Genomic DNA, 24,936 nt, shown 5'->3' on the forward strand with positions numbered 1-24,936 from the left:
GGCACCTGGCTTTTGAGCGCTTTACAGTATCCAGATGTGCAGAGGACAGCCCACCTGGTAAAACCAAACGTTAGGGCACTGGACCCATTCCCTGTCGTCAGGTTGTGGCCCTGCCCTTGGCAGATGGCACCTTGGGGTCTGTGCCGAGCTCTGGCTGACCTGGGGCCCCAGCCTGCAGCGGGCAGGGCAGCCATCAGTCCAGCTCCCTGGCTCCAGGGCTGTCAGCAGCGCACCCCTGGACAAGGTGTGCTGCCCCCAGGGTGGCCAGCGAGTGGGGCGCTGCCTGTTTTGGCCCCTGGCCTACCTCGGTGCTCGTTCCCGAAGGTCTGCCTGTTTCTCCCGCCAGTGAGGTAGGGCTGTCGGGGAGCTTTCAGTCTGTCTGGGGAGAGAAGAAACACACAGCAGGGGCCCAGCGCCCAGCAGGAAGTGTTTCCGGGAAGGACTCTTCAGTGCCATTTTCTTTTTCTAGCTGTCAAGGGTAGGTGTATAGTTGAAGGGCTAGCGGTACAGCTACGGTGCCCCAGCATATATCAGAACGGATATATCCACTGATAATTAACCACAAAACAAACCAAGTCCAAAAATAAAACTTTGTTAAATAGATTGTTAACCCAACACAGGTGTGCATATTCTAAAGGAAAGGTTAAAACAAATGAAAGGAACTGGGCAAACATAAGCCCCACCTGTTTACCAAAAACATCACCTCTAGCATAATCAGTATTAGAGGCACTGCCTGCCCAGTGACTCACGTTAAACGGCCGCGGTATCCTGAGCGTGCAAAGGCAGCATAATCACTTGTTCTCTAAATAAGGACTAGTATGAACGGCTAGACGAGGGCTTTACTGTCTCTCATCTGTAACCAGTGAAATTGACCTCCCGGTGAAGAGGCGCGGTTTGAACGCGGTTTGAACACGCGTGATCCCCCCGCCCCAAACCTTGGAGGACTCCCAGGGTGCAGGTGCAGGAGCTTTGCTCCCACAGCTGGGGACAGTGCCGAGGCGGAAGGGCATCTGCCGCCCCAGCCCCCTGGTCCTTTGCTGGCTGGTGGCCCCAACCAGGGGAGTGATTTGTAAAGTTGAATCCCAGGATGCTTGTGGCCCTTTAAAAATATTCATAAAATAAGTTCCATCTTGGGAGCCACTAGTTCCTTTTTTCTCAGCCTTCCCCTTAAAAAAAAAAAATCCCCAAGCATGGAAAACCTTCCTTCAGAACACATCCTGCTCGCCGAATGACGGTTGCATGAGGCGCTTTCTCCTCTGGCTCATTTGGGACGATCAGCTGGTGGAAATGGTGCAGAAGGGAACGTCTGACGCAGTTGTGAGTGCGCATCGCTCCCCAGCCCATCAGATGCCCGTGCTGAGGAAAGGGTCCTTGCTCCTGTAACCTGCAGAGCAGATGTGTCCCCTCTCCCAGGGCATCAGCATTTGTCTCTAATTATGAAATACGAAGCGTCCCTGGTTTAAGGAATTTTAGGCATGTGTGAGTTGAACAGGAGGACCGCGGTGGTGAGAGAGCCCACTGTTAAATTTTCAGGAATTTTGTGAGTCCGTCTGGCCACAGGGGTACACTGAAGTGCACCGTGGCTGTGGTATTTACCCCGCAGGAAGTGGCACCCCCAGAGTCGGCCCTCCTTCCGCCCACCTCCCGAGAGCTGCCGTTGACCGCAGTCCAGCACACTCCTGCCGTCCGGCGCCACCAGCAGCCTATTCTGCTCTTGGGTACAGCTGACCTGGGGAGAACATTTTGAGTGAGGCCAGAGGTACACGCTGGCATGGTCGGGTCCCTTTGGGGACTTGTGTCCACCGTCAAGGTTGTCATGCTGCAGTCACCAAGCTTCTCTGAAAACCGCACCTGACCCTGCTCCCCACCTCCTTGCGCACAGAGCTTTCCAGAACCCACCCTGTGGGACAGAGGACTGTGCTGGGCCAAAAACAACTTTTTGCTGAATCAGGCCAACTCCATCTCTTCTTAGAGCAATCTGTTACGATCCCAATAACAGAACAGTGACCCCGAATGATGTAGGTGATTCTCCTCTTCACTCCTTAACGCCCCTCTGCAGAGGCGCCGGAGGCTCCTACTGAGTCCAGAGTCTGGAGCCCTGAGCAGGGTGGCAACAGTGAGTTCTGGCCATGGGGCGTCTCCCCAGCTCTCTGCTCAGCACCCCGGAAGGGTGAGGGGAGGCAGGCAGGTCTGCTGTGTGTTTCCAAAGCACGGCACACCTTGTCAGGTCAGCCTGTCGTAGGCTCCCCGCTCAGCTGCTCCGTGTTACAAGGTGGACAGTGAAGGGAATCAAGACTTTCAAACATGGTTTGCTCTTTTGCTTTTAAATTCCCCAGTCACAAGTGAGAGTGGAGAGAGGTACTTGCCAGATCACTCCAGTCCCCAGTGGTCCTCTGCGCCCTGTACGATTCCCCCAGCGCATCTTGCAGATGTTTGCCTTATTGTTGGTGAATTTTTCTCTGCACGTGTATGAAAGTCTGGTGCAGTGGGAAGATGTGAGTGTTGAAGTCACATCAAGGAGGGTTCGAATCCATGTTCTCCCGACTTGTTAGCTGTGTGATCCTGGTCAAGCTGCTTCTCTGACTCTCAGTTAGTCATCTTTAAATAAAACAGTGTGAGTAATGCCTGCCTCATAGGTTCGCCAGAAGGATGAAGTAAAATAATAATCGTGAGGGGACCAAACCCCCAGCTGGCACTCAACAAGTGGGATCTTCTTGTGTTACTAATTAAAATTCAGTTCATAGAGGACAAGTGTGTCTTTGAATGATTCAAAGTACTAATCCCCTCCGTCAAGAGCTGTCCTGTACATTTGATGGGGTTTAATGACTCCATGATGAGTAAATGACCATAAACTGAGCACAGAACCACCAGCCGTGCTATGTTGCTGCTCATTTTCCACACAAATATAAGTTCATTCACTTTTGGTCGTTTTTTTTAAACTTTGAAATTTTTATCTCTACCTACTTTTTATGTAGAACAAGAATATTCCATTGGCTTGGACAAAAACTTTTCATTTTCCTTTTAAGCACATATTCCCCTTTCTTCATAAAACACATATTTAGTGGTCCTTTCCTAAAGAAGTTCTGCCTTGTTTGATTTTAAATCAGTTTCAGTCACTTTATTTCACTCACTTTATTTCAGGAACTGAATTGATTAAAAAAAAAAAAAAAAAAGAAATCTAAATGTGAAACTCCAAAACCTGCCCACTTAGTCTTTTTCAAAGTTTAATCTCAGGAAGTTTGGGCCACTGTATTTAATAACAGAGGTGATCTCCCGGCACCCGGAGGAAACCGACTGGAGGAGGATGTTGCAGCTTGTTTCCGAGGTGAGCTTCTCCCACAGGTGCCGATGGCCCAGCCTGGCCTCTGTCCTGTTCTCTGGACTCTCAAGGCCAACTCAGACTCTCCTCTCCAAGCAGGGCCACGATCGCCCCTCTCTGCATGTGTGGATGACACTCATCCATTCTGGCCTCTTGCCATCGATCACATACAGCTTTTTTATGCAGTGATATTATTTAATCTTTGTCTCTCTAAATCCTTTGCAAATTCCTTAAGGCCAAGACGTTTGTGATCATTCCTGCATCCCTGCTACAAATATCTGTATCTTTCCATCTGTCGGTCCCCAAGAAAGGGTGCACTGAATGGCCATTAGACGTTCAGACTTCTGGAAGTTGATTAAATCCTAGTGTGATTGCGTCTTGTCTTGGTTCGCAGAGGAGGAAACGGAGACAGAGACAGGAAGCAAATTTCTCAAGGTCACGAATCTAGTTAACACAGGCCCTGCGACTTCCCTTTAGTGAAGATAATAGCGTAAAAAAAAAGAATTGAAAAATTTGTCCTATGAGGTGATTTTAAGGTTTGCTTTTTAGTTGAAAAACATACCAACTAAAAGCTTTTTGTTTTTATTTATTAGATTGGGGTTTGTCTTAGGCATCAAGAAGGTTAGAATGTTAGTATTGGTTATACCATGAGCTACAGGTCATTGGGCAACTCACATCCCTTTCCTGTGCCTCGGTTTCCCCATCTGTAGTGGGAAGGGGGTTGGACTAGATCTTCTGTAAGATCTCTTTGAGCTCTGCCTTTCTACAACTGTTAGCAAGTCAGGGTTCAAATTAGACCATTCATTGAACTCCGGGGGACCCCAATCTCGCCTTACAGGTGGTCTTGCTTCCTGCATTGCGAGGAGCCGTGAGCTATAATAGGTTCAGCAGTTTCAAGCCCAAGGACTTCTGGCTTCTCCTCTGAGAAGCAGCCAGAGCCTTCTGACCTCGCGGAGCCCTGGAACACATGAATCAAAATAGTTGTGTGATGTCATGTCACAATGGGAATGCGCCCTGGCCAATTGGTGCCAAGAATCGCCTGTACAGGGTGGTTTCCTTTTACAGTCTTTTTAAAGAGACATCTGCAGATCTGCACATGACTGGCGGGCCTGTGCTCCGCTTGCCTATTTAGTCTTCCCTCCTTTTCTAATCTTAAGGAGGAAGAAACCCTGCGGTGTCTGAGTGCCTAGTGGACCTTAACTACATAAACAAACCACGCGCCGTTCTGCCTGCGCTTCCGGCAGCTACTTGCCTTCTTAAGGACAGCGGCTGCTCCAGCCACTGCGCTGGAGGGGCAGACCGCGTAGGCTGCCGGGCTCACCGTCCGAGGAGGGACGGCAGTGGGATTACCCTGTGTGTCCTGCGGCTGTGGCCCCGGGAGTGACCCATCCTGCCTTATTGTGAGCCCCTGTGAAGGCTCCTGGACTCAACAGGCTGTCACTCGCGTGCACGCTGTGTCTCCACGCACCTGGTGGCTGTGCTATTGGGCACCCACACCTGCCAGCCAATGCTGCATCTCTCCTGGCCCCCTGCTACCCGGGGCTGACGCTGGTCCTGCAGGTCCTGGTATGCTCACCTGTCACCTCTCCTGTGGCCACAGTGACTCATGAAGCGCTTCGGCAGTCTCAGGGGGAACAAGAAGCACAAGGACCCAAACCGGAGCACCGAGAGGCGCCAATCGGAGCCCCATGGCCTTTTCGGTAGGACCCTGCCCTCTCTGTCCAGTCCCCTGCCAGCGTGCACCATTGGAGGGAAACCCCACGGCATGTGCATGTGTGCGAGTGTGTGCATACCTCCTAAGCAATAGCTGGGTGCAGCCTCTCCCTTTGAATTGTGGGTGTAACTGTTAGGCTGTGGCTAGAAGAGGTTGGTAGGTGGTCAGTGACTGCAGAGCTGTCACAGACTGTCCATTTCTTTGTGTGTGAGGCTCTTTTTTCTCTCTTGTCCCACCTGGCCTAATGAGGTTAGTGATCAGCTGGAATGTCATTCATTCAGGCAAAACCATCAGCTTAGGGAGAAGTGAGAGTGACTGGAGCTGTTGTTCGGGCTGTTAAAATCAAACGTGGTGCATGTAGGGAAAACTGGTGCTGGGAATGAAGAATTCTCCCCCCACTTCGCCCTGCGGCTGTGTAATCGCACAGATCTAAGGAGAATGTGGGAGAGAAAACGCCTACCTGATTTGTGTCCCCTGGGGGAGAAGCTTGCTTTGTGGTCTCCCTGGCCTCTGAGATCTTCTGCAGCTTTTCCTTACCCAGGAGCCTGGACCCCTGTGGCTGGGACACGTGGGAAGCATCTGTGATTCAGTATCTCCAAAGACCTGTGGATTTGGGGTGGGCTTTGCCTGTCTGGCTGGCCCCAGGCTCCCAGTACTCCCAGCTTCCCAGGGGCCTGGCTGAGACCCGCCCAGTCTGAGTTATGAGGAATCAGGTCACCTGTTCCTGGCCACTACTGCTTGTCGGACCTGGGTGTCCCTGAGCACCCCGTGGCAGGAACAGGCCCTACGCACGCAGCCCACTGGTAGTAAAGGTGGGGAAAACTGAGGGGTGCATTTAAGTGTGTCTTGAGTGAAAAATACACTCATTTTACAGTAGGGAAATGGCTTGGATGAGAGAGCTGGGCAGTACGTGAGAACCGGAATAGCAGGGAAAGAAGGCCAGGACGGGACTCGCCTGCATCTCTTGCTCCATCCGATTCGAGTCACTTCCAAGCAGCCCCAGCGGGCCCGGCGTGACGCCGATGGCCCCCGGGGAGTGCGGCAGGGCGGCTCCCGTGGCAGTCGGTGAGTTTTCAGTCTGGTGAAGGAAGCCGGGAGCAGTAGCTAATCAGATGCAAGGTGGATCCACATAGGAGCCCCGCGCCCAGCCTGACCCAGGTCAGGAATGACAGCATCCTGGACGTGATTCATAGACGTGGTTTAAACAGAAGACTCTCATTTTAAATAATAAACACTCATCTACTGTAGAATTAAATCTGAATCTATTTTTTAACTAAAAATCTGGCTTTGCTAATGGGGACAGGCGGGCCATTATTAAAAGCCTATCATTGCCAGATAGTGATTTCTCCCATGTTTAAAATTTGGCTGTCATCCTGTCTCCTATGTTTCTGAGATTAAAAATAATATTTGCATGTCAGTGAATTTTAGAAGTGCTTCCGTCCAAATGCCAGCTCTGACTCCAGGGTCAGGAACATCAGGGCTCGCTGCTGAACCTCCTTCCTCTGGTGTGAGGGAGGCAGGCTGAGGCCCCTCGTGGCAGCCGGAGCCCATACGCCCAGGGTGATGCCATGTCCTGATTTTCCTTGAGGCTGAGCGGGGCCAAGGGAGAAGCCAGATGGCAGGAGCTGGGCCCTCAGCCACTGCTGGGCGCGGGTCCTTGGGATGGCAGGCATCCCCTCCTCACACTTGCCTACCGAAAGCCACCTTCCAGGACCAGTGTAACCGTCCCCCTCTCTAAAACCACGCCAGCCCCCTGTTCTGTGTGCTGGCATCTCAGGGATGGGAGCAGGCCCCCAGTGAGCGTTCCATGGCATTCTGCGCCAGCGCCTCATGGCTCCCGGGTTCTCGCTGCAGACTGCTGGTCGGGGGGATGCGGGATGGCATCTGGTTCTCTGGGGAGTGCTACCTCAGGGGGTTGTTTTCCTACATTCCCAGTCAGCAGCTCCCAATCTTTCCCACAGTGATTCCTGTAGCCAAAAGAAGTTAGAGGAGGCTTCTACCCCAGGAGAGCTTCCGTGGGGGTATGACAGTGTCCTTCACTAGCCTCCCTCCCCCAAATCCAGCGTGCTCAGTGGCAGACCCTGGCGATCCATGGCAGCCGACGTCTGCCAGCCAGGAGCCCCAGGTGCAGCACTGCTCTGGTGCCAGGCAGTCCGTGCCTCACGGGACAGGATGCACTGGGCTTCCTCAGTAGGCTTCCTGGAAATTCCTCAGGTCAAGAGACATATCTTTATTACACACACACATGCATGCACATATGTGCACACTCACTTACACACTCAACTGTCCCCAGAGCAACCCAAAGAGAGATTCAAGGCTGCAGGGCAGCAGTCACTACGTCCATTTGTATTTGTCCATGGATGGCGTTTTCATTTGAAGTACGAGGCTCTCATTCAAATTGTGAACACCTCAAGCCTTGTGGTAAAACACCCTTGAAAGCTCGGATTCGGGGAAAGCTCATCCCTTTCGGCCTCAGCATGCGACCCCTGCCCAGGTCCCCCTGCAAAGCCAGCATGTCCCTTGTGTTCAGGCTCCATGTGATAGACAAGCAGTGATTTTTTACTAAGCCCCTTCTTTCATCTCCTTTGGTCAACAGAGATCCAGATAATGTTGACAAGAACAATAATAATAAAATTGTAAAAAGAAGATTAGGAGGGAATTATGGTAATCAGTATGAGGATTGACTAGCAATTATTCTACCCTCTGCAATTAGAGGAGAGTAAGAAAACAAAAACTATCTGGAGTCCTAAGCAATGCCTCCTGAGTGCTGGCACTAGAGAGGAAGCCAAGGGGTGTGTCAGGAAGCTGGCGCTCCGACCCCGAACCATCGGGGTGTCTGTGGCACTGCAGACCAGAACCTCTGGTTGGCTTGGCTTTACGACAACCTCCCCTTCCCATTGATCCTCCCTGGGACGAATGTACAACCACTTTTGGAACAAAACTCCAGAGTTCCTCGTGCCCGGGTACACTTGTCGTCCACGCTGCCTGCCCAGCCCTCCTGTCCCCCTCTAAGCCCTTGGTGGGGTGTGACCCCGGGGACGCATGGAGCACCTTTGCCTCAAGCAGCACGCAAGGCTGGGCGGTCTGCTATCCATCCTGTCCCGCATCCTGACCCCCCCACTCCCACCTGTACCCTCATGGTCTCCATGCTGGTCTGGCTGCCCACCTGCCTAGCCACCTCCTGGTGTCCCCACTGGGGTCCCATGGTTCCTGCTGCCCAAGTACTCTGGATTTGGGGAAGTGGGAGACAGTAAAGGACAGACACTGTCACAGCCTCATGAAAGCTGTCTTGGGGGAGGAAGAGGCTCCTCTACAATCCTGCTGGCTACAGGAATCACTGAGGGGAGGGGAGGGAGCCCCGGAAGGGAATTTGGAAGATCCTAGTATTCATTCAGTCACTTCCTCAAATGCCCATGTTTAGATTGTCATAGTGGCAATTTCCAAGCATTTGGAGAAGCTGGGTTATCAGATCCTGGGGTATCAGTATCCATGTTCAGGTTCAACAGCACCAGTGCCCGGCAGACCCCCCCAGTGTCCGGGCCTCCACCCAGGGCCAGCACTACAGTCATAGCGGCGAACGGACAATGGTCCCACCTGGGCATATAGCCCCATGAGGCCAACGGCTGAGGTGGTTTTTACTTTTTTTTGGAATCACTAATCTACAATTACATGAAGAACATTATGATTACTAGGCTCCCCCCTTCACCAAGTCCCCCCAACATACCCCTTCACAGTCACTGTTCATCAGCGTAGTAAGATGCTGTAAAATCACTACTTGTCTTCTCTGTGTTGCGCAGCCCTCCCCGTGCCCCCCCAACACTATACATGCTAACATTAAGGCTCCTTTTTTCCCCCCCGCCCTTGTCCCTCCCTTCCCACCCATCCTCCCCAGTCCCTTTCCCTTCGGTAACTGTTAGTCCATTCTTGGGTTCTGTGATTCTGCTGCTGTTTTGTTCCTTCAGTTTTCCTTTGTTCTTATACTCCACATATGAGTGAAATTATTTGGTACTTGTCTTTCTCCGCCTGGCTTACTTCACTGAGCATAATACCCTCTAGCTCCATCCATGTTGTTGCAAATGGTAGGATCTGTTTTTTTCTTATGGCTGAATAATATTCCATTGTGTATATGTACCACATCTTTATCCATTCATCTACTGATGCACATTTAGGTTGCTTCCATATCTTGGCTATTGTAAATAGTGCTGCAATAAACATAGGGGTGCATCTGTCTTTTTCAAACTGGAGTGCTGCATCCTTAGGGTAAATTCCTAGAAGTAGAATTCCTGGGTCAAATGGTAAGTCTATTTTGAGCATTTTGATGAACCTCCATATTGCTTTCCACAATGGTTGAACTAATTTACATTCCCACCAGCAGTGTAGGAGGGTTCCCCTTTCTCCACAACCTCGCCAGCATTTGTTGTTGTTTGTCTTTTCGATGATGGTGATCCTTACTGGTGTGAGGTGATATCTCATTGTGGTTTTAATTTGCATTTCTCTGATGACAAGCGGTGTGGAGCATCTTTTCATGTGTCTGTTGGCCATCTGAATTTCTTCTTTAGAGAACCGTCTATTCAGCTCTTCTGCCCATTTTTTAATTGGATTATTTGCTTTTTGTTTGTTGAGGTGTGTGAGCTCTTTGTATATTTTGGATGTCAACCCTTTATCGGATCTGTCGTTTGTGAATATATTCTCCCATACTGTACGATGCCTTTTTGTTCTGTAGATGTTGTCCTTTGATGTACAGAAGCTTTTCATCTTGATATAGTCCCACTTGTTCATTTTTGCTTTTGTTTCCCTTGCCTGGGGAGATATGTTCATGAAGAAGTCATTCATATTTATGTCCATGAGATTTTTGCCTGTTTTTTTCTGAGAGTTGTATGGTTTCATGACTTACATTCAGGTCTTTGATCCATTTCGAATGAGGTGGTTTTTTAAATCATTGCAAGATATACAGAACACAGGAGTGGCCACCTCAGCCATATTTAAGGGCACAGCTCAGCGGCATTGAGCGCATTCATGCTGCTGTGCTGACACTGCCGCCACCCTCTCCAGGACCTGCCACCTTCCCCGATGGAAACCACACCCATCCAGCAGCCCATCTGTCTGCCCAGCCCCTGCGCCCACCCTTCTACTCTTGGCTCCAGGGACCTCTTACGAGTGGGATCACCCGGTATGTGTCCTTTGTGTCTGGCTCGTTCAACAGGCAAGCAGTTTCCCTTTGTGATACCAGGTAGAGGGCATGTGGCAGAGGAAGGGACAGGGTGAGGGGCCGGCTGGCTGCACAGGAGCTCCTTGCTGGGCCACGCAGACCCTGAGGAGGGTGACTCTGGTGGTCCAGGAACGTGGGGCAGCTGGTGCGACTGGATGGCAGGAAGGGAAGTGCTGGTCAGAGAGCAGGGGGCAGGTGGCTTCTTCACCACCTTGGGGGCCTGGAGAGGCCTGGGATCCACCTGTGGGAGCTGAAGCCCCCGGGGCTCTGCAGGTGGAAGGTTCTAGGACTCAGCTTAGTGTATGCAGCCTTCAGATCACTCTCATATCTATGATCCCAGTTGTTCATATCCCTTCCTCCTAGAAGCCCTCAGCTTTGCTGCGGACACAAGGCAGAAACAACCAGAGAGCAGCGCCCTGGGCTGTGGACTCCAGGCTTCAGCCTCCGGGCCTGGGGCTGGCTTCTTTGTGCTCAGCACCCTGGAAGTCGAGGGCTTGGGGAAGTAGTCCAGTCGGGGACCACTTTATCAAGGGTTTCTGAGAAATCCTCTGTTAGCCAGAATTAAATGCATGTTTCCCTTGAAGCATTTCTGTTGATACTTTGTTGTGGATGTAAGTTGGGAAACCTGTTAATGTCTGCCAGTACAGAGCAAAGGAAGAAAAAGGAGGGTGCCTGGTGGAGGTGATGGGGGGATGTTTCAAAATGCAGGTTTTATGATCACTCAGGTGCAGTGAGACCAACGGGTCAGGAGGTGACACCATCGAACAGGTAGTTTGTTGTTCACAGTTCCCAAGAGGCGGGGCCCAGCCTGCCACGTGGGCCTGTTGGGAAGCACAAGGTCAGTCAGGAGGCGGGAGGAGTGGGGAGAACATAGGCATGAGCCCCTGTGGTGGCCTTCTGGGAAGGCAGGGCTGGCAGCCTACGCAGGTTTAGCCCTGGCTAGTGTGGGTCATCTGACAGGTGCTTTCTCGGGTGTAGCTGCCGCCTCTAGCTGTCCGGTGCCTGGCCCGGGGATGGTTAGGCAGGGCGTAGAACCCCTCTCGGGAGGGGTTCCAAGCACAGTCTCTGGACTGGTTTCTGTGGAAGGCACGTTCGCTCTAGGAATTGGCTACCCCTGGGAGGGGCGGGCTCTCCCCATCAGTGAGGTTCCAGATGCCAGAACATCAAGAACACAGAAAACAAGAAAATGCAGTTAATGCGAAATGTTACTCCCATAGTTCTCACTTGCCTCTTTATCTTCCGAGTGTTTTCAGCCCCACCTGAGAGTGACCTGCCTTTCCCGAGAGCCAGGCCTCCAGCATGGAGGTCCGGGTGAGGAGCTGGTGTCCCCAGTTCCAGACGCCCTGGTCTCCTGGGCCCCGCATGCCCAGTGGCTCAGGCTTCTCCAGGGCACATGCTTCCCAGCTAAGATGAGACCAACTTCCTTCCCATTAAAGGACCCCACCTGCCTGGGTCTGGGGCCTAAGGACCAGGTGAATGGCCTACATTCCCGATGGAGTTTCTCTCGGCTACAGAAAACGCCACATGAGTGTCCAGGGTGAGCACACGGGCGTCACCTCCTGTCCCATCGCGGTTCCACAGGCAGCCACAGCCAGCTCTCGGTGTGCTGGAGGGTGGGTGAATGGCAGACAGGATTTGTGCCCACTTCTGCATGGAGTCTGGGACTTGCCTAATTGTGGCCTCATTTCTGGATGAAAGTGACAGGAAGGTGTGGCCACACCAACACCAGGGCCCATCAGGGGCCTGGCCTCCCTCTATGGGCCCTCGGGACACGTAGAAGAGATGTTGTGACGTGGAAGTTGCTTCCGTGTTGAGGTTCCTTTGAGCCGGAGCTCCAGTCAGCACCCCGACTCCTGGCCTGGACCCCTCAGCCCTGCCTGTGTCCTCTCCTAGCGGCCGACGCCAACACCATGGACTCTTGGGCTTCTGCTTCCCGCTCCGTCTCCATGGTTCTCTCTGTTAATGTGTTCACGTGTCTTTTAAGCTCCTACCTCGGGGTCAGGACCTCGGTGCTGGGGGCACAGCGGTGAACTGGGTGAACACTAAGCAAGCATGCATAAGTAGGTGATTGAAGTGTCCGGTTCAGGATGACGACACGCCAGGGGTAAGGTGGGATGTGTCAGAATGGTCTGATTTCCGTGTGGAGGGCAGCAGCCGGTCAGGGGAAGGCTGCTGTGTGACCACCAGCCAGTCACCTGGTTGAGGGCAGAGGCATGGGTGCAGGCAGGCAGGGCCCAGGCCGCGGCCAAGAGCTCGGGGACTACGCAGGTGTCTCAGGCGCCTGGAAGGTCGTCCCCAGCAGAAACCCGCTCAGCATAGCATCCCTGCAGATGGGGAAACGCAGTGGCCATTGCTCCCAGCCGTCCTGCTCCTTGCTTCGCTGCTGAAACCAGTGTGGCCTTCGCCTGGGGCAGGTCCACATGTGAACTCTGCCTGACCGGTGCTGGCTTAGCAGCAGCAGATGAAAGGCAGTAGTTCCACCCCCAAAGAGCAAGTTTTCTCCCAAACAAGGAAGAGTGGATCTTCTGGAAGTTTCTACTGGGCAGCTTTTGGCAGGCCTAACCACCTCTGATTGTTTGGGGGTGCTGAGTGCCTGGATAAGACTGCCCTGGGGTGTTGGCTCTCATTCCAGGCTGACACAAAAGACAAGGGCAGGAGGCCCCGGGAGTGACTTGTCTGGGTCATGCCGGGAGGGGAGACTTCCGGCTCCATGGCCATCTTCAGAAGATAAACCAATGGCAGTCTGCTGAGCGTCCCTTTCCCCTCACTGGAAACGGCCTTCCCACCCCCATGCTCCTCTGGGTGCACCCCCAGCCCCAAGGTGTTTGCACAGACTCACTCCTGAGCTCTCCAGGACCGGCCACGGTCACGCTCATGTTGGCAGTGTCTGGTTAGCCTGGTTGGGCTGACTCGGTAAACCCCTTGGCATGGAGACTTTCTCAGCTCCTCTCTCTGCCTGTGACAGCTAGGATTGTTAGCCATATTCATGTTCCCTGTCTTTCTCAATAACAGGACCCTGGTTTTCATTCTGTGGCAATGCATATGGCTCCATAGGGCATGTGGCAGAGTTATTCAGTGAGCTCTAAAGGGGATGTTGTTTAGACTTATGGGAAAGAATCTTAAAAGAAGAGAAAGGTGACTCCCCATTGGCCCCTTTTTCCTTCCTCCTGCTTGGAATATAGATGTGATGACTGGAGCTCTGGCAGCCATTTGGACCCTGCGGTGACTGCTGAGGATGGAAGGCATACACTGTAGATAGTGGAGAATACAGATAGGGTTAACATTGGGTTAACCTATGGGTTAACCTAAAGATAGGGTTAGGCCTGGGTTAGCATTGTGAAGCTGGCACTGGAGCTTTGGACTGCCTACCAAACAGGCATCCATTGTATGAAAGGAGAATAAACCTCTCTCTTGCTCAAGCCACTGTTACTTTGGATTTTTCTATGAAATGAGAGCAAACTTAATACTAACTAACATAGCCCTTCATGGAATCTGACCCATACCAGGTGCCCAGGTGATTACTGGAGGAACAAGCATGGGTCCTATGGCCCCTCCCCATGTGCAGGCATGGCTCCTTCACACAGGACACCGAGGCACAGGCAGGGCAAGGCTGCACAGAGCTCATATAAAGTTGATGTTTTATATGAATAGGTCATTTTCTTGACATTGGTGTATCCATTTCTGTAGATTTTTAATTATGACTTAGCTTGAGACGATTCCACCACAGAGAGCGATGCACACGATATTTCAACTGAAGTTGCACAGGTAGAATTCAAAACAGTTATTCCGTCTGGTAAATGTATTTACTGTGCATGTATGTTATGCTGAAAATGAGGTGAAGACATAAGGTGCGCTTGTAGCAGCTGGCAATTTGGTTGGGGGGTAAGGAACACCTGCCTGAGGAGAAGGCCCCCGGACAGTCGTGGTGCCAAATGCTCTGGGGCTTGGGTGGGAGTTGGGTGCGTGTGTGCTGGGCCCTTGGGGGTGGGGCTGGGTTGGTGGAGGCGTGGGGAGGGGCACTCTGAGGACAGTCCTGAAGGAGGAGATGGGACCAGGTTTTAGGAAACCTAGTACACTAGGCAGACTGGAGCCAGGGAGGGTGTTAGGAAGGGGTTTCAGGAGAGGCCTGGGAGCTGGAGGTGTTGCCAAGGGGGAGCCAGTCCTGCATGGGTGGGGTCCTCCATAGAAACTCCCTTGGGTGTTCCTCAGCCTTGGGGACAGCCCCTGACCTATGCTCCCCGTCACTGCTTGCGCGCAGCCCCATCACTCGGAGCCAGGGTGTCCACTGGGCAGAGGTCTCCCGGTACTGGCCACGTGGGGCCTGTGTCACCATCCCTGAGAGATATAGAGACCTGAGGCTGTGCAGCAGCTGATGAGGACCCAAAGAGGGTCATCTGTGGAGCAGGGGAAGGCGGGAGCGGGAAGGCCCTCTGAGCTGGCCAGGTGGTCAGGAATCGCTGTTAGCTTCAGCGATGGTGTCGCATAGGGTGGCATGGTCCTGCGATGTTTTATGTTCGATGACTGTTAGGTCAGGTAGAGGAGATGGTGGACGTGTGTTCCCTTCTTGTAGGTGGGAGAACTGAGGCCCAGAGAGACCGAGAGATGTGCCAGTCACATGGTGGAGAAGGGGTGAGTGATTAGCCCCTGTCCAGGCAGTACTGGGCCCATGCGGGGGATGGGGCGTGCTTCCCAGAGGGCTCCCCTGATGAATGTGCGTGAGGTGGCCCCCCGCCCCTGCTCAGTAACATGAGAAGCATCCCCATCTCACCACACCCTTCACCCACACCTGCCCGCTTCCCACTTCCCCAGGCCGGCCGGCCGTGAGTCATCAGGAACACGGGGTGAGAAGTCCCTCTTCCTCCCTGCTTCTCATTCCTGGGTGACTCAGCCTGGTCACAGAATAGCCAAAGCTATCGGAAGGGACAACAGGTGGCTGTAGCTGAGTGGTACCCTCTGAGCAGCTGTGGCCATGACCCCGAGGAGATGCCCAGATGGCACCACAGAAAATAAATCACGGTGTCTTCAGGCTGGCACCTGTTGGCTGGGCTCCTGCATGGTGTGCTAGACCTGGGGGTGGTGATCCTGGCCTTCCATAGCCCTTCAGGGGTCTCCTGTTGGGCTGCCCCCTTCTCCAGGATCACCCTGCTGCAGGGCTCCCATGGCTGGTGACTCAGGGCAAAGCCCTCCCCACTCCGATGACGAGGTCTGGGCCATCTGCCTCAAGGCTGGCCACAGCCATATGCAGCATGCGTGCACTCCTGCAAGGCAAAGCATGCCATGAGTGCTAACTTCCTGAAGGAGGGGCATGCAGAGATGCGCGCAGACCTCAGGTGCTGAGTTGGCACACTGGGAGCATACTTGTGTGACCGCCATGCGGATCAAGAGGCAGGCATTGCCAGCCCTCCAGAAGGCTCCCCCATGTCCCCTTACCCCCAAGATTAGTGCTGTCTGGTGAACTTTGTAAGATGGGTCCATATAAGATTTATTTTTTGTCTGGCTTCTTTCACTTGAACGTCATGAGGTGCAGCCACACCAATGCTGTGGCTGAAGCTCCCTGCCCTGGTTGCTGGGTGCCAAGCCCCCATCATCTCCATCGACCACACGCCTCCAGCCACCTGTTGGTGACGCACTGGGCAGTTTCCGAGTTGGGTCTATGACAAGCGCTGCTGGGACTGGTCTTGTGCATGTGTGTGCTTTTCTGTCGGACTCATCCCAGGCCTGCTGGCAGTAGGGTACACATGTGCAGCCTCGTAGGTGTGTCGGCTTACCTGGGTGTGCCCTGCCTCCAGGACTAGTCTGTAAGCAGATGCCAGGTCTTCATTCCCCAGGGCTTGCTGACCTAGTGCCTGGCGCTGCCCGCCAGCCATCATCCGGCACAAAGGCAGGCATCTCCTCACCTGGTAATTGACGTGTAGGTCAACCCCAACAGGGCAGGGAAGGGCAGTGCCCAGAGGCCACATCCCGATGTGCTTCTCCACGGGCAGGGACCCGGCCTGTTACTCGCACACTGTGAGGACAGCAGGCCGGGACCCCGGTGGAGCCTACGGGAGCTCCAGTCGCTGAGGCTGCATTCTTCCTGGGGCTCTAGGATTTATTTATGACTAGAAACTGTGGCAGGACCTGGTTTGTAACCACCAGCTGTCGCTATAGCAACTCCTCCCTTACACCAGCCTCTATACTAAAAATAGATCACCTTCATCCCTAGGATAGAAAAATCAAAGAAAAGCAAAGTGGGGGAGGGCTCCTTCCACTCAACTGTAGGTCCCCAGACAGATTTCGAGGTGCAGTGACGCTGCTGCTCAAGGCCTTTTTAACCACCTAGCTAGAAGCAGACAGGCCTGGGGTGGGACGGCAGGCCCTCGGGGGGCCGCAGGGGCATCTCCCCTGCTATGGGCCTCCCCTGTCTTCTCCTTTATAGTCTGAACCACAGAATTTAATACTGAATTGTAAACAGCCTTTCGTTGCGCTCTATTTAGTGTCTTAATCTTAAATCTCAATTCTATGGGGTTGTAAATATTTTTCAAGGTCAAGGACATAATTAACAGGGTGCTTTGAGAACTCAAAATCCTGTCAGATGAAAAGGAGTTGAAAGAATTGGAAATGTCGGTGTGGACAGGAGTGAACTTGGGGAGGGGTGGCAACGGTCTTTGCCTTTGTGAAGGGTGGTCCTCCTAAAGCAGGACCATCCCCTGGGGAGACAGCTCCACTGCCCCAGAGGAGAAGCACTCCCCCCAGGAAAACGTATGTATTTCTAATGCATTTTGTTGCATTTTTAAAATCTTAAAAGTCAAGCATATTTCAAAATGTTGGAAAGCTAGAAAAAGCCCCGTAATCACAAGCATCCTGATGTCTGTGGGCCTCGGAGAGAACAGCGTTCAGGAGATGCTGCTTCAGGAAGGGCGTGCGTGTGAGGACAGGGCAGGCCACAGCCAGCAGAGCGGGACTGGCGGTCCTCAGAAGCCGCTGTGACACCCTGAGCTCCCTGTCCACACACGGTAGGCACTCAGCAGTGTTAGCTGTTGAAGGGCAAGCTTTTAAACATTGGACAGGAGACTTCCTGAGATGTTCCCAGGTCCTGGCTCTGAGATTCGGATGGGAAGTCAGCCTGAAACGGGGATTCGGGGCCAGAGGTGCAAGAAGCAGCCCTCTGAGCACAGGCTGAGGGCCAGCAGGGTTGCGTCCGGGGTGCGTGGACTGGGGCCTTCCTAGGGATCCCCTCTCTGCATCCCTGGAACCCTCACTGCCCGTGAGCTACACATGGCAGCTGTAATGATATGCCCACTCCTTTTTTGTTGCTTTTTCAATATTGTGGTAAAATTACACCTAACGTAAAATTTACCTTTCTGACTACATTTAAGTACACAATTCATTGTTATTAAGTACATTCATCATCTCTAGGAGTCTTTCATCTTTGCAAACTGCAACTCTGTCCCCATATCCCTCCCCCCGCCCCTGGCCCCCACTATTCTACTTCCTGTCTCTGTGAATCTGACAGTCCTAGCGCCTTGTGTAAGTGGAATCATATGGTGTTTCTCCTTTGGGGACCGGCTTGGTTCACTTGGCATCATGCCTCAGGTTCATCCATGCCATGGCACGGGTCGGGGTCTCCTTCCTTTTAGGATGGAATCGCATTCCCCTGTATGCAGACCCTACATTTTGCTCACCCACTCATCCATCCGTGGGCATGGTCATCTCTCCCTGCCTAGGCTGCAGTACTGAGGGATGTCGCTCCCATCAGTAAGACCGGGCAAGTGGTCTCACTTCACATGTGATGGAGCAGATGGCCACTGCTGCCCATGGCCTTCCAGGGCTGAGCCGTGTGCCAGGGCCAGGAGGCCCACAATGCCTGGTGCTGCATGTACCAAGAGAGCGCTGAGAGGCTGGAGGCCTCCTCAGGGGTGTCAGTCCCCACGGGACTCTGAGGGGCAGCCACCTGCAGGGTGACCTGAGGGATACCAAGAGCACCCCCAAAGTCCCCACAGTCTGGCAAAAGGGGTGAGTTTCGGCTCAGGTGGTGTGCTTATGGGTCCTGGCATCGTCCTTGGACATCTTCCCTGCCAGAGGCCTCCACATGCGGCACTTAACTGGTAAGCAGACTGGCTTACCAGATGCAGTGGGGCACTGGAGTGGTTTAGGGTGGGTGAGGACATGTGCAGGGGGCTGGAACACTGGGCATGCCAAAGGATGTGGCTGGTGGGCACCAGATCCTTAGGAGAGAGGGCAGAGAGGCCCAAGAAGGGTTTCTGCAGTAAGACCACAGTTCCTGGGGACAAGCTGGCCTTTATCGCAGGCTAAGTGAGGCCCAGCCCGCCTCTGGGCTCCTGGGGCTCTGAGCAGCTCTGCTCTGGGGACTCATCTCCTGCCTTGGGTATGCTGCATCCGGGAGCGGGCAGTGCTGACTCACTGGCTCATTCTGGGCTTGCCAAGAGGTTTAGGAAGGGCTCTGGGGGTTTGGCTGGCTGAAACTTGAACCCAAGGTGGCCTGTGCTAAGTGGAGTTGAATGCCAGATCCGCCCAGGGACAGGACGTGAGGGTGGCGCCCAAAGGCTCCGGGAGCCTGGAATGTGAGCAGCGATTATCGAGTGGGACCTGGGCCCCGCCTCCACCCTTAGGGGGACTAGAGGATGCACTTTTCACCAAAACTGTGACAGATAATCTGTAAGGAAGCCCCAGCATCCTCGAAGAGCTCTGTGGCCACTCTTCTCCATAGGTTAGAAATCACAGTGGAGGTGCTGCCCTGAGGTGAGTCCTAAATGCAGGAGTAACTGGGTCCCAGACAGCAGGGCCGGGAGGCAGCACGTAGTCACCCAAGACAGGATGGGCCAGGCTGGCATTAGGGGCAGCAGAGCAGAACGAGGGGCACAGATGTGGGGAGGTGGCCGCCTTATTGTGCTGTTCCTAGAAGTGATGTCCGCAGGAGACCTACTACGGCCTGGATGTGTATAAGTGGACAGGTCAGGTCAAGTGAAGAAAGTCTAACTCGGTTCATAAAAACAGTCATTTCCCTCAGTCAGTCCCCAGACACAAGTCAGTTTACGGACCCGGAACCCCAGAATGAAGGGGAGGCCGGTCCACCTATGGAATGCGCACAGTTAAGCTTGCTCCCAGCCTGCCCCAAAGGGACCTGTGGCCTTCCCCAGGGTGGCTGGTTTGGGAAGGAAGTCACGGGCTCCTCAGAGAGCACCCGGGCGCTCCTCCAACCCGTGCTAATCCCAGGAGACCCAGGGCACCTCCGCAACAAGCCCACCCCAGCAGGTGCGTGAGAAGCGGGAGGCCGCCAGCTGTGCGGGGAGTTCCTCTAGCTCCCCTCCATGGAGGGTGAGAGCCCATCCTGTGCTTGGTCCTCGGTCCTCAGTGTCCCAGTTTCAGGGAGGAGGAGGAGAAGAGAGGGGTGCAGGCGGCTGAGGCGGGCTCGGGTGGGGAGCGGAGGGCTCAGAGCCCTTGGGAAAGTGAGGAATGCCGTCTAATCGGGCCGACCGCCTGTGTCTATCTAATCGGGCTTGGTGTGAGAGCGGCACACCCAGGATGAGAACGTACCTGTTGACAGGGCCACCCCAGCGCCGGACGGTGTTGAACTGCCGACTGATGGTGGGAAGGCTGGGCCGGCCGAGCCCCGAACGGTTGGGCTGCTGTCTTGGCGTGTTGACCCAGAACCTCACTGGTTTCAGGAGAGCAGATGGGGTTCTTCCTCTCCCTCCCTGCCTGTTAATGACTAGCTTTCCTTTATCAAAGCAAAGCCTTTCTTTGTAGGGAGAGAGAAGCCCCCAAGAGGAGTGGCCACAGAGGCAGAGGTACAAGTGGCTGAGAAGAGATTTTCTCCTGGAGCAAGTTTTGATGCCGGAGGAAAGGCACCCAAGGGCAGTGTGCCCTTGTGTCACTGGAGGAAGAGAAGGGTGGGGTTGGGGGAAGGAAACAGTGATTTCCAAACAGTCCTGCAGCCATCGAGGCTGTGTCCAGTGCTGGTTGTTCAGGCCACAGCTGCAGGTAGGGGGTGGCCCTGGGCTTTGCTCCGAGAGGGCTCACGCAGAGGACAGCCCGGGCCCCTCGCTAGGATACACAACCTCTGTGCTACATCCACCGGAGATCACAGATCTCTGAGCAGCAATGAAACTAAAAGTCCCTCACTACAGCCTCCTGCCTTCAAGTAGGTGAAATATTATTACACCTGCTTGCAAATGGAGCACCCGGGGCTCAGATGACACAACACCAAGTGGCTGAATGTGCTGGAAGTTCATAGATCAACTTCAATCCCCAGAATAATATCACATAAATACATATGCAATCAAATAGGAAATACATGTGCATGTTAAAGCTTTCAAAATGTGCAAAAAGCAATATGGAAAAAGTAAGACCTCCTTCCCACCCTGCTTCCTGGACTCCCAGTTCCTCTACCCAGAGGCAGTAGTTACTTCGTATCCTTTCTAAGATGTTCTATACATTTTCAAGTTTTTTATATAGTTTTTTGTATGTGTGCAGATGGTAGCTTATTATACATACTCTTCACAACTCACTTTTTAACCCCTTACACATTTATGCCGCAGTCATTCTTTTTCACAGCTGTGCAGTATTCCATCACAGAGTCCATGAATCACTGAACCAGTCTTCTATCAGTGGAGCTGTTCTCAAGCCTTTGCTATAAAAAAAAGTTGTAACAAATATTATTGTACATACTTTTGTGCATATGTGTAGGTATATCTGTCACACAAACCCCTGGAGGTAATAAGATCATTGGGTCACAGACTGCATGTACTTCTGTTTGGATAGCTATTGCCAAATTTCCCCACACAGGCATACCCTGTGTTCTCTCACCTAAATGACAGCTCAGCGCCCCACTCCTCACCACGCACTGTGACCAGAGCTTTCTGATCTTTGTCAATTGCTGGCTTCAGACCTGAGCTATATGGTAAATAGCCTTGATGCTGGAACAACGATGCAGTGTGCGTGTGAGGAGCCCGTCCCCCGCCTTGATGACTGTTTCAAGGGGTCGCAGCAGGGATGCCCCTCCCTGTCCTGTGTAGCTCCTTAGGCTACTGGAATATGTCCACACGTAGCCTCAGGGAGCCACCAGGTGTCCCCCACAAAAGAGGCAGGGCAGGCATTCTGTCTCAATTTTTACCTGAAACACTGCAGACCCAGAAACACCAAGACTGAAGTGTGCCCAGCAGCACCACCAGACACGTCCATGCAATCGGGGACTGCCTCTCTGCCCACCACACACCCCACTGCAGCCTACAGAGCCTTGGTGACTGCAGTTGCCATCACCACCACCCAGGGCGGGCTGGTCCAGCCCCGTCCTCCCCTCCTGCTGCCAGGCTGCCTTGGCCACACTGCCCATCTCTAAGTGAGCCGTGGTTCTGTGAGTGAGCGTGTGGTTCTGCCTGAGCACCCTACCCACTTTGAGAGCCCCTCTCTGCAGCCACCTGCCCCACCCTCTCCATTCATTTAAGCCACCTGTGGTGCTCCTAAGGGGTCCCCGTCACCAGTGTCCTCGTCTGTCCCCCGACTAGGCTTCAAGGCCCTTTGGTCTCCATGACTTCAGCCCAAGATGCCAATAAATGGAGCCCAGAGGCCCAGGGCTCCTTCCTCCTCAGGAAATGTGTCCCACTGTGGCTTCCACATCGTTTGTCCTCCAGCACAGGCTCAGCGACCTCTGTAACTCTGGAGATTTGGATATTTCTAATCTGTTCCATGGAATGTGGCCCTAAGCCAGCAAGATCCTATCTTCCCTCTGGTTCTAGTTTCATCTCGCTGTGCCTCACGAGGCGTCCAGCCACTCAGCCTCACCCTGGCCTCCCCTGCAAATGTCCACCCTGGGTTTGATGCCCTGAATTTCCACTTTTTCACTCTTTTAATAAAATACATATAATTTGATACAATACACTCATTTGAAGTGTCAATTCAGTGCTTTTTAGCATATTCGTATGCATCCAGCACCATGATCCCTTTTAGAACATTTCATCATCACGTGAAGAAACCCTGTGCCCGGTAGCCGTCAGCCCCGTTCCTCCCACCTACCCCCTCCCACAGTCCCTGGCAGCCGTGAATCCCCTTTGTGTCTACGTGGACTTCCCTGCTCAGACATTTCATTTAAATGGAACAGTGCGGGCAGTATGAGACCTCTGTGACTGGCTTTTTTCAGCATCAGGCCTTCCAAGTTCCCACTCTTTACTCAAGGTTAACTTAGAAGGCAGGGCCATTCCAGGCCGGTGGATAGTCAACTAACATCCCTGAGCTCAGCTCCGCAGGAGGAAGGGCGCCAAGGGAGGGAGACCAGACTTCCATAAGATACAAAGTGATGGGGAAACATCTCTGCTGTGCGGTCTCAGCAGATCTGAGTCCACACTGGTTATATTGGCTATCTGGCGAATAAGTGAGAGAACCAACTGGTAAAAATAGGTATTAAAGGCTGACTGTGCTCCAGGCACTAGGCCAAACTGTAGGAGGTATACCAACAGGATTTTGCAATGTAGGTAATATTAACATGCATGAAACCACAGCCAGCTCCCCCACCAAGTGCTCCGGCCAGTGCTTGAGGAATCCTGCAAGGGTGGTGGGTGGAAAGTAGTAGTCAAGGAAGGCTGCACAGAGGAGGTGGCCCTTGAATTGGACCTTGAATGGTCCACAGGGCTGGGACGGGCAGATGAGGGGAAAGAATCCTAGGACTGGGGTACATGTGGTGTTTGCACAAGGTCGCCATGGGGGCCAGGTGGACATGAGTTCCAGAGGAATGGTCCACCCAGACAACATCTAAGGAAGCAATTTGAAAGCAGTCACAACCACCTGTAAGTGTCTGGAGGGGCAATGCCCTGTGGCTGTGCACACTAGAAGCCATAACGTTTGTCTGCTCAGAAAAACCAAGTTTATAGTCAGGTCCTGAGACCCTGTCGTGCTGTGCCTCAGCCACCAGGGCAGAACCTTCTGGATGCCCCACGTGGTTCCCAGTGCAGGCCCCCATGTCACCGGCCAGCAGCACGGAGCAGACACTGTCCGGCGGGAGCTGGCCGGTGACCCTGGGCGCCTGCCAGGAGAGGAGGTGCTCGTGGGTGCCAGTCCACCTGCAGCCAGGTGGCTGCCCTCATGCTGCCGGCCTCGGGCCCCGGCTCCGTCTCGGTTTGAGCTTCAGTCCTGAATGGAAAGCAGTTCTAGGAAGACAGTTGAGGCTGTGGAGGAGGCAGGAGGGGGGCCTCCCTGGACCCGCAGAGTGGGGAGAGGGCCCAGTCCGGGAGATGGCGGCCCTGTGGGGTGGGATGGGTGCTGATCGGGAGGGGGAAACAGCCGGGTCTGGGGCTCCATGACACGGAGGGCAGAGAGAGCCTCGGAGAGCAGGGCAGGAAGGCCGGGAGGGGCTGGGAGTGGGGGGGCCAGAGCCCTGGGGGCACACAGGGCACGCACCTCCCGCCACTGCCCTGCCCTGGCGTCTGCCGTGTGCCCTGTGGAGCTGTTCCTCCCCACGTCAGGTCCCATCTGGTGTTTCCAGTCATGTTTCTTTAATGAACAGATCCTGTGCATAGACATAAACACCTGAGACCTCTTCTCTTAATTTGGGAAACAGAGCCCAAAATCAAGACTTAGGGGCAGGCTTTTAATTTGGAAGGTGACCAGGGAGGGCAGGGAGGGCTTGGGGACGAGGGAGTGGGCACGTGCGTGGGTGGGCACCCTGGTTTCCATGGTTACTGGGTAGGTCCAGGTTGCAGATCCCGCGGGGGTGTTAGCACCTGTGTGCTTCAGGACCAGGCTTAGCTGCAGGCTGAATGGGCACCTGTGGCTTCAGGGCGGCCCTGTCCTCGTGTGGGACGGTCCAGCACAGCTGCCGGGACCAGAGTGGCTGGGGGTGAGCCCTGGGTGCATGGGCCCCACCTCACCGCGTCATGCTGCCTGGGGTGAGGCAGGGGGGAGACCTCTGTCCCCTCAGCGTCCCTCTGGACCGGGTTGCTGGCCCTTCCTTACCCAGCACACCTCCTCTCTTGCCTGGCGGTGTCTTTTTTTCAAAACAGACGAGTGCTTGACCTCCGAGTGTCAAGGTCTGTTCTGGGTTATCTATTTTAAGAAAATTGTTTTCCACAAAGCGTGCAGTAAGAGCACACCTTGTGTGGCACACACAGAGCCTTAGTGGCCTACAGACCACAGCCCTCAGCAGCCTCCCCGCACGCTGGGGGCGCTGCTGCTGTTACATAGAGCCTCCCCTTGGATGCTACGGGCTGTAAGTAACAGGCTAACGCAACCTGACTCCAGTGATAATAGCATCTGTCAGGACAGAAAGTCCGGGGTGGGCTGTGCTTTCTCTCTGCCCATTTGGTTTTTAGCAGCCTTTCCTCATGGTCACAGAGGGCTGCCAGCGGCTGGAGCAGTTTCTGTGTCCACTTCCTAGGAGGAGGGAAAGAAGAACGCTCACCCCTCTTAGTGTGGCCGCCCACCAACTCAGCGGCACTCACCCTGGGCCAGGGTTAGTTGCCAGGCCTAGCCTGACTCCCAGTCTGCCGTCCCAGGGCCAGTGCTCGGGAGTCTAGAAGGAGCCAGGAGTGGCCCTGGGTAGAGCAAGTCTGGCCAGCGGGAAGGATTCCGAGCCTAAGGCACAGACGGACAACAGTGACCCTGGCAGAAGGCTACCCTGCGGGGCCATCCCAAGGGAGCCCGTGGAGTGCAGGGCATGGGATGGTGGGGCCCAGACAGGCCCAAGTTCTGGTCATTAGGACA

General features: G+C 53.8%; 1 protein-coding gene and 1 long non-coding RNA gene across 9 annotated transcripts in view; one reads left to right on the forward strand and one right to left on the reverse strand.

Moving 5' to 3' along the window:
- PRKAG2 (protein kinase AMP-activated non-catalytic subunit gamma 2) overlaps positions 1 to 24,936 on the forward strand; it is a 272,371-nt gene that overhangs the window by 108,487 nt on the left and 138,948 nt on the right. The window contains exons 1-2 of one of the 8 annotated variants that reach the window (XM_073238194.1): positions 4,425 to 5,019; positions 5,908 to 6,098. The exons of 6 other annotated variants lie outside the window; for them this stretch is intronic. In XM_073238194.1, the coding sequence (XP_073094295.1) occupies positions 6,056 to 6,098 (43 nt within the window). In that variant the 5' untranslated portion in view covers positions 4,425 to 5,019; positions 5,908 to 6,055. Of the gene's footprint in view, positions 1 to 4,424; positions 5,020 to 5,907; positions 6,099 to 24,936 lie in introns of those variants that run through there. One more of the 8 variants, XM_073238192.1, reaches the window with a different exon arrangement.
- Positions 5,995 to 23,418, reverse strand: LOC140849824 (uncharacterized). The gene is made up of 3 exons (XR_012132042.1): positions 21,694 to 23,418; positions 19,780 to 20,875; positions 5,995 to 6,111 (listed from the first exon to the last, which is right to left on the reverse strand). It is a non-coding gene; the product is annotated as an uncharacterized lncRNA (long non-coding RNA).

Source organism: Manis javanica, chromosome 6, assembly GCF_040802235.1.
Source record: "Manis javanica isolate MJ-LG chromosome 6, MJ_LKY, whole genome shotgun sequence".
NCBI classification, from domain to species: domain Eukaryota; kingdom Metazoa; phylum Chordata; class Mammalia; order Pholidota; family Manidae; genus Manis; species Manis javanica.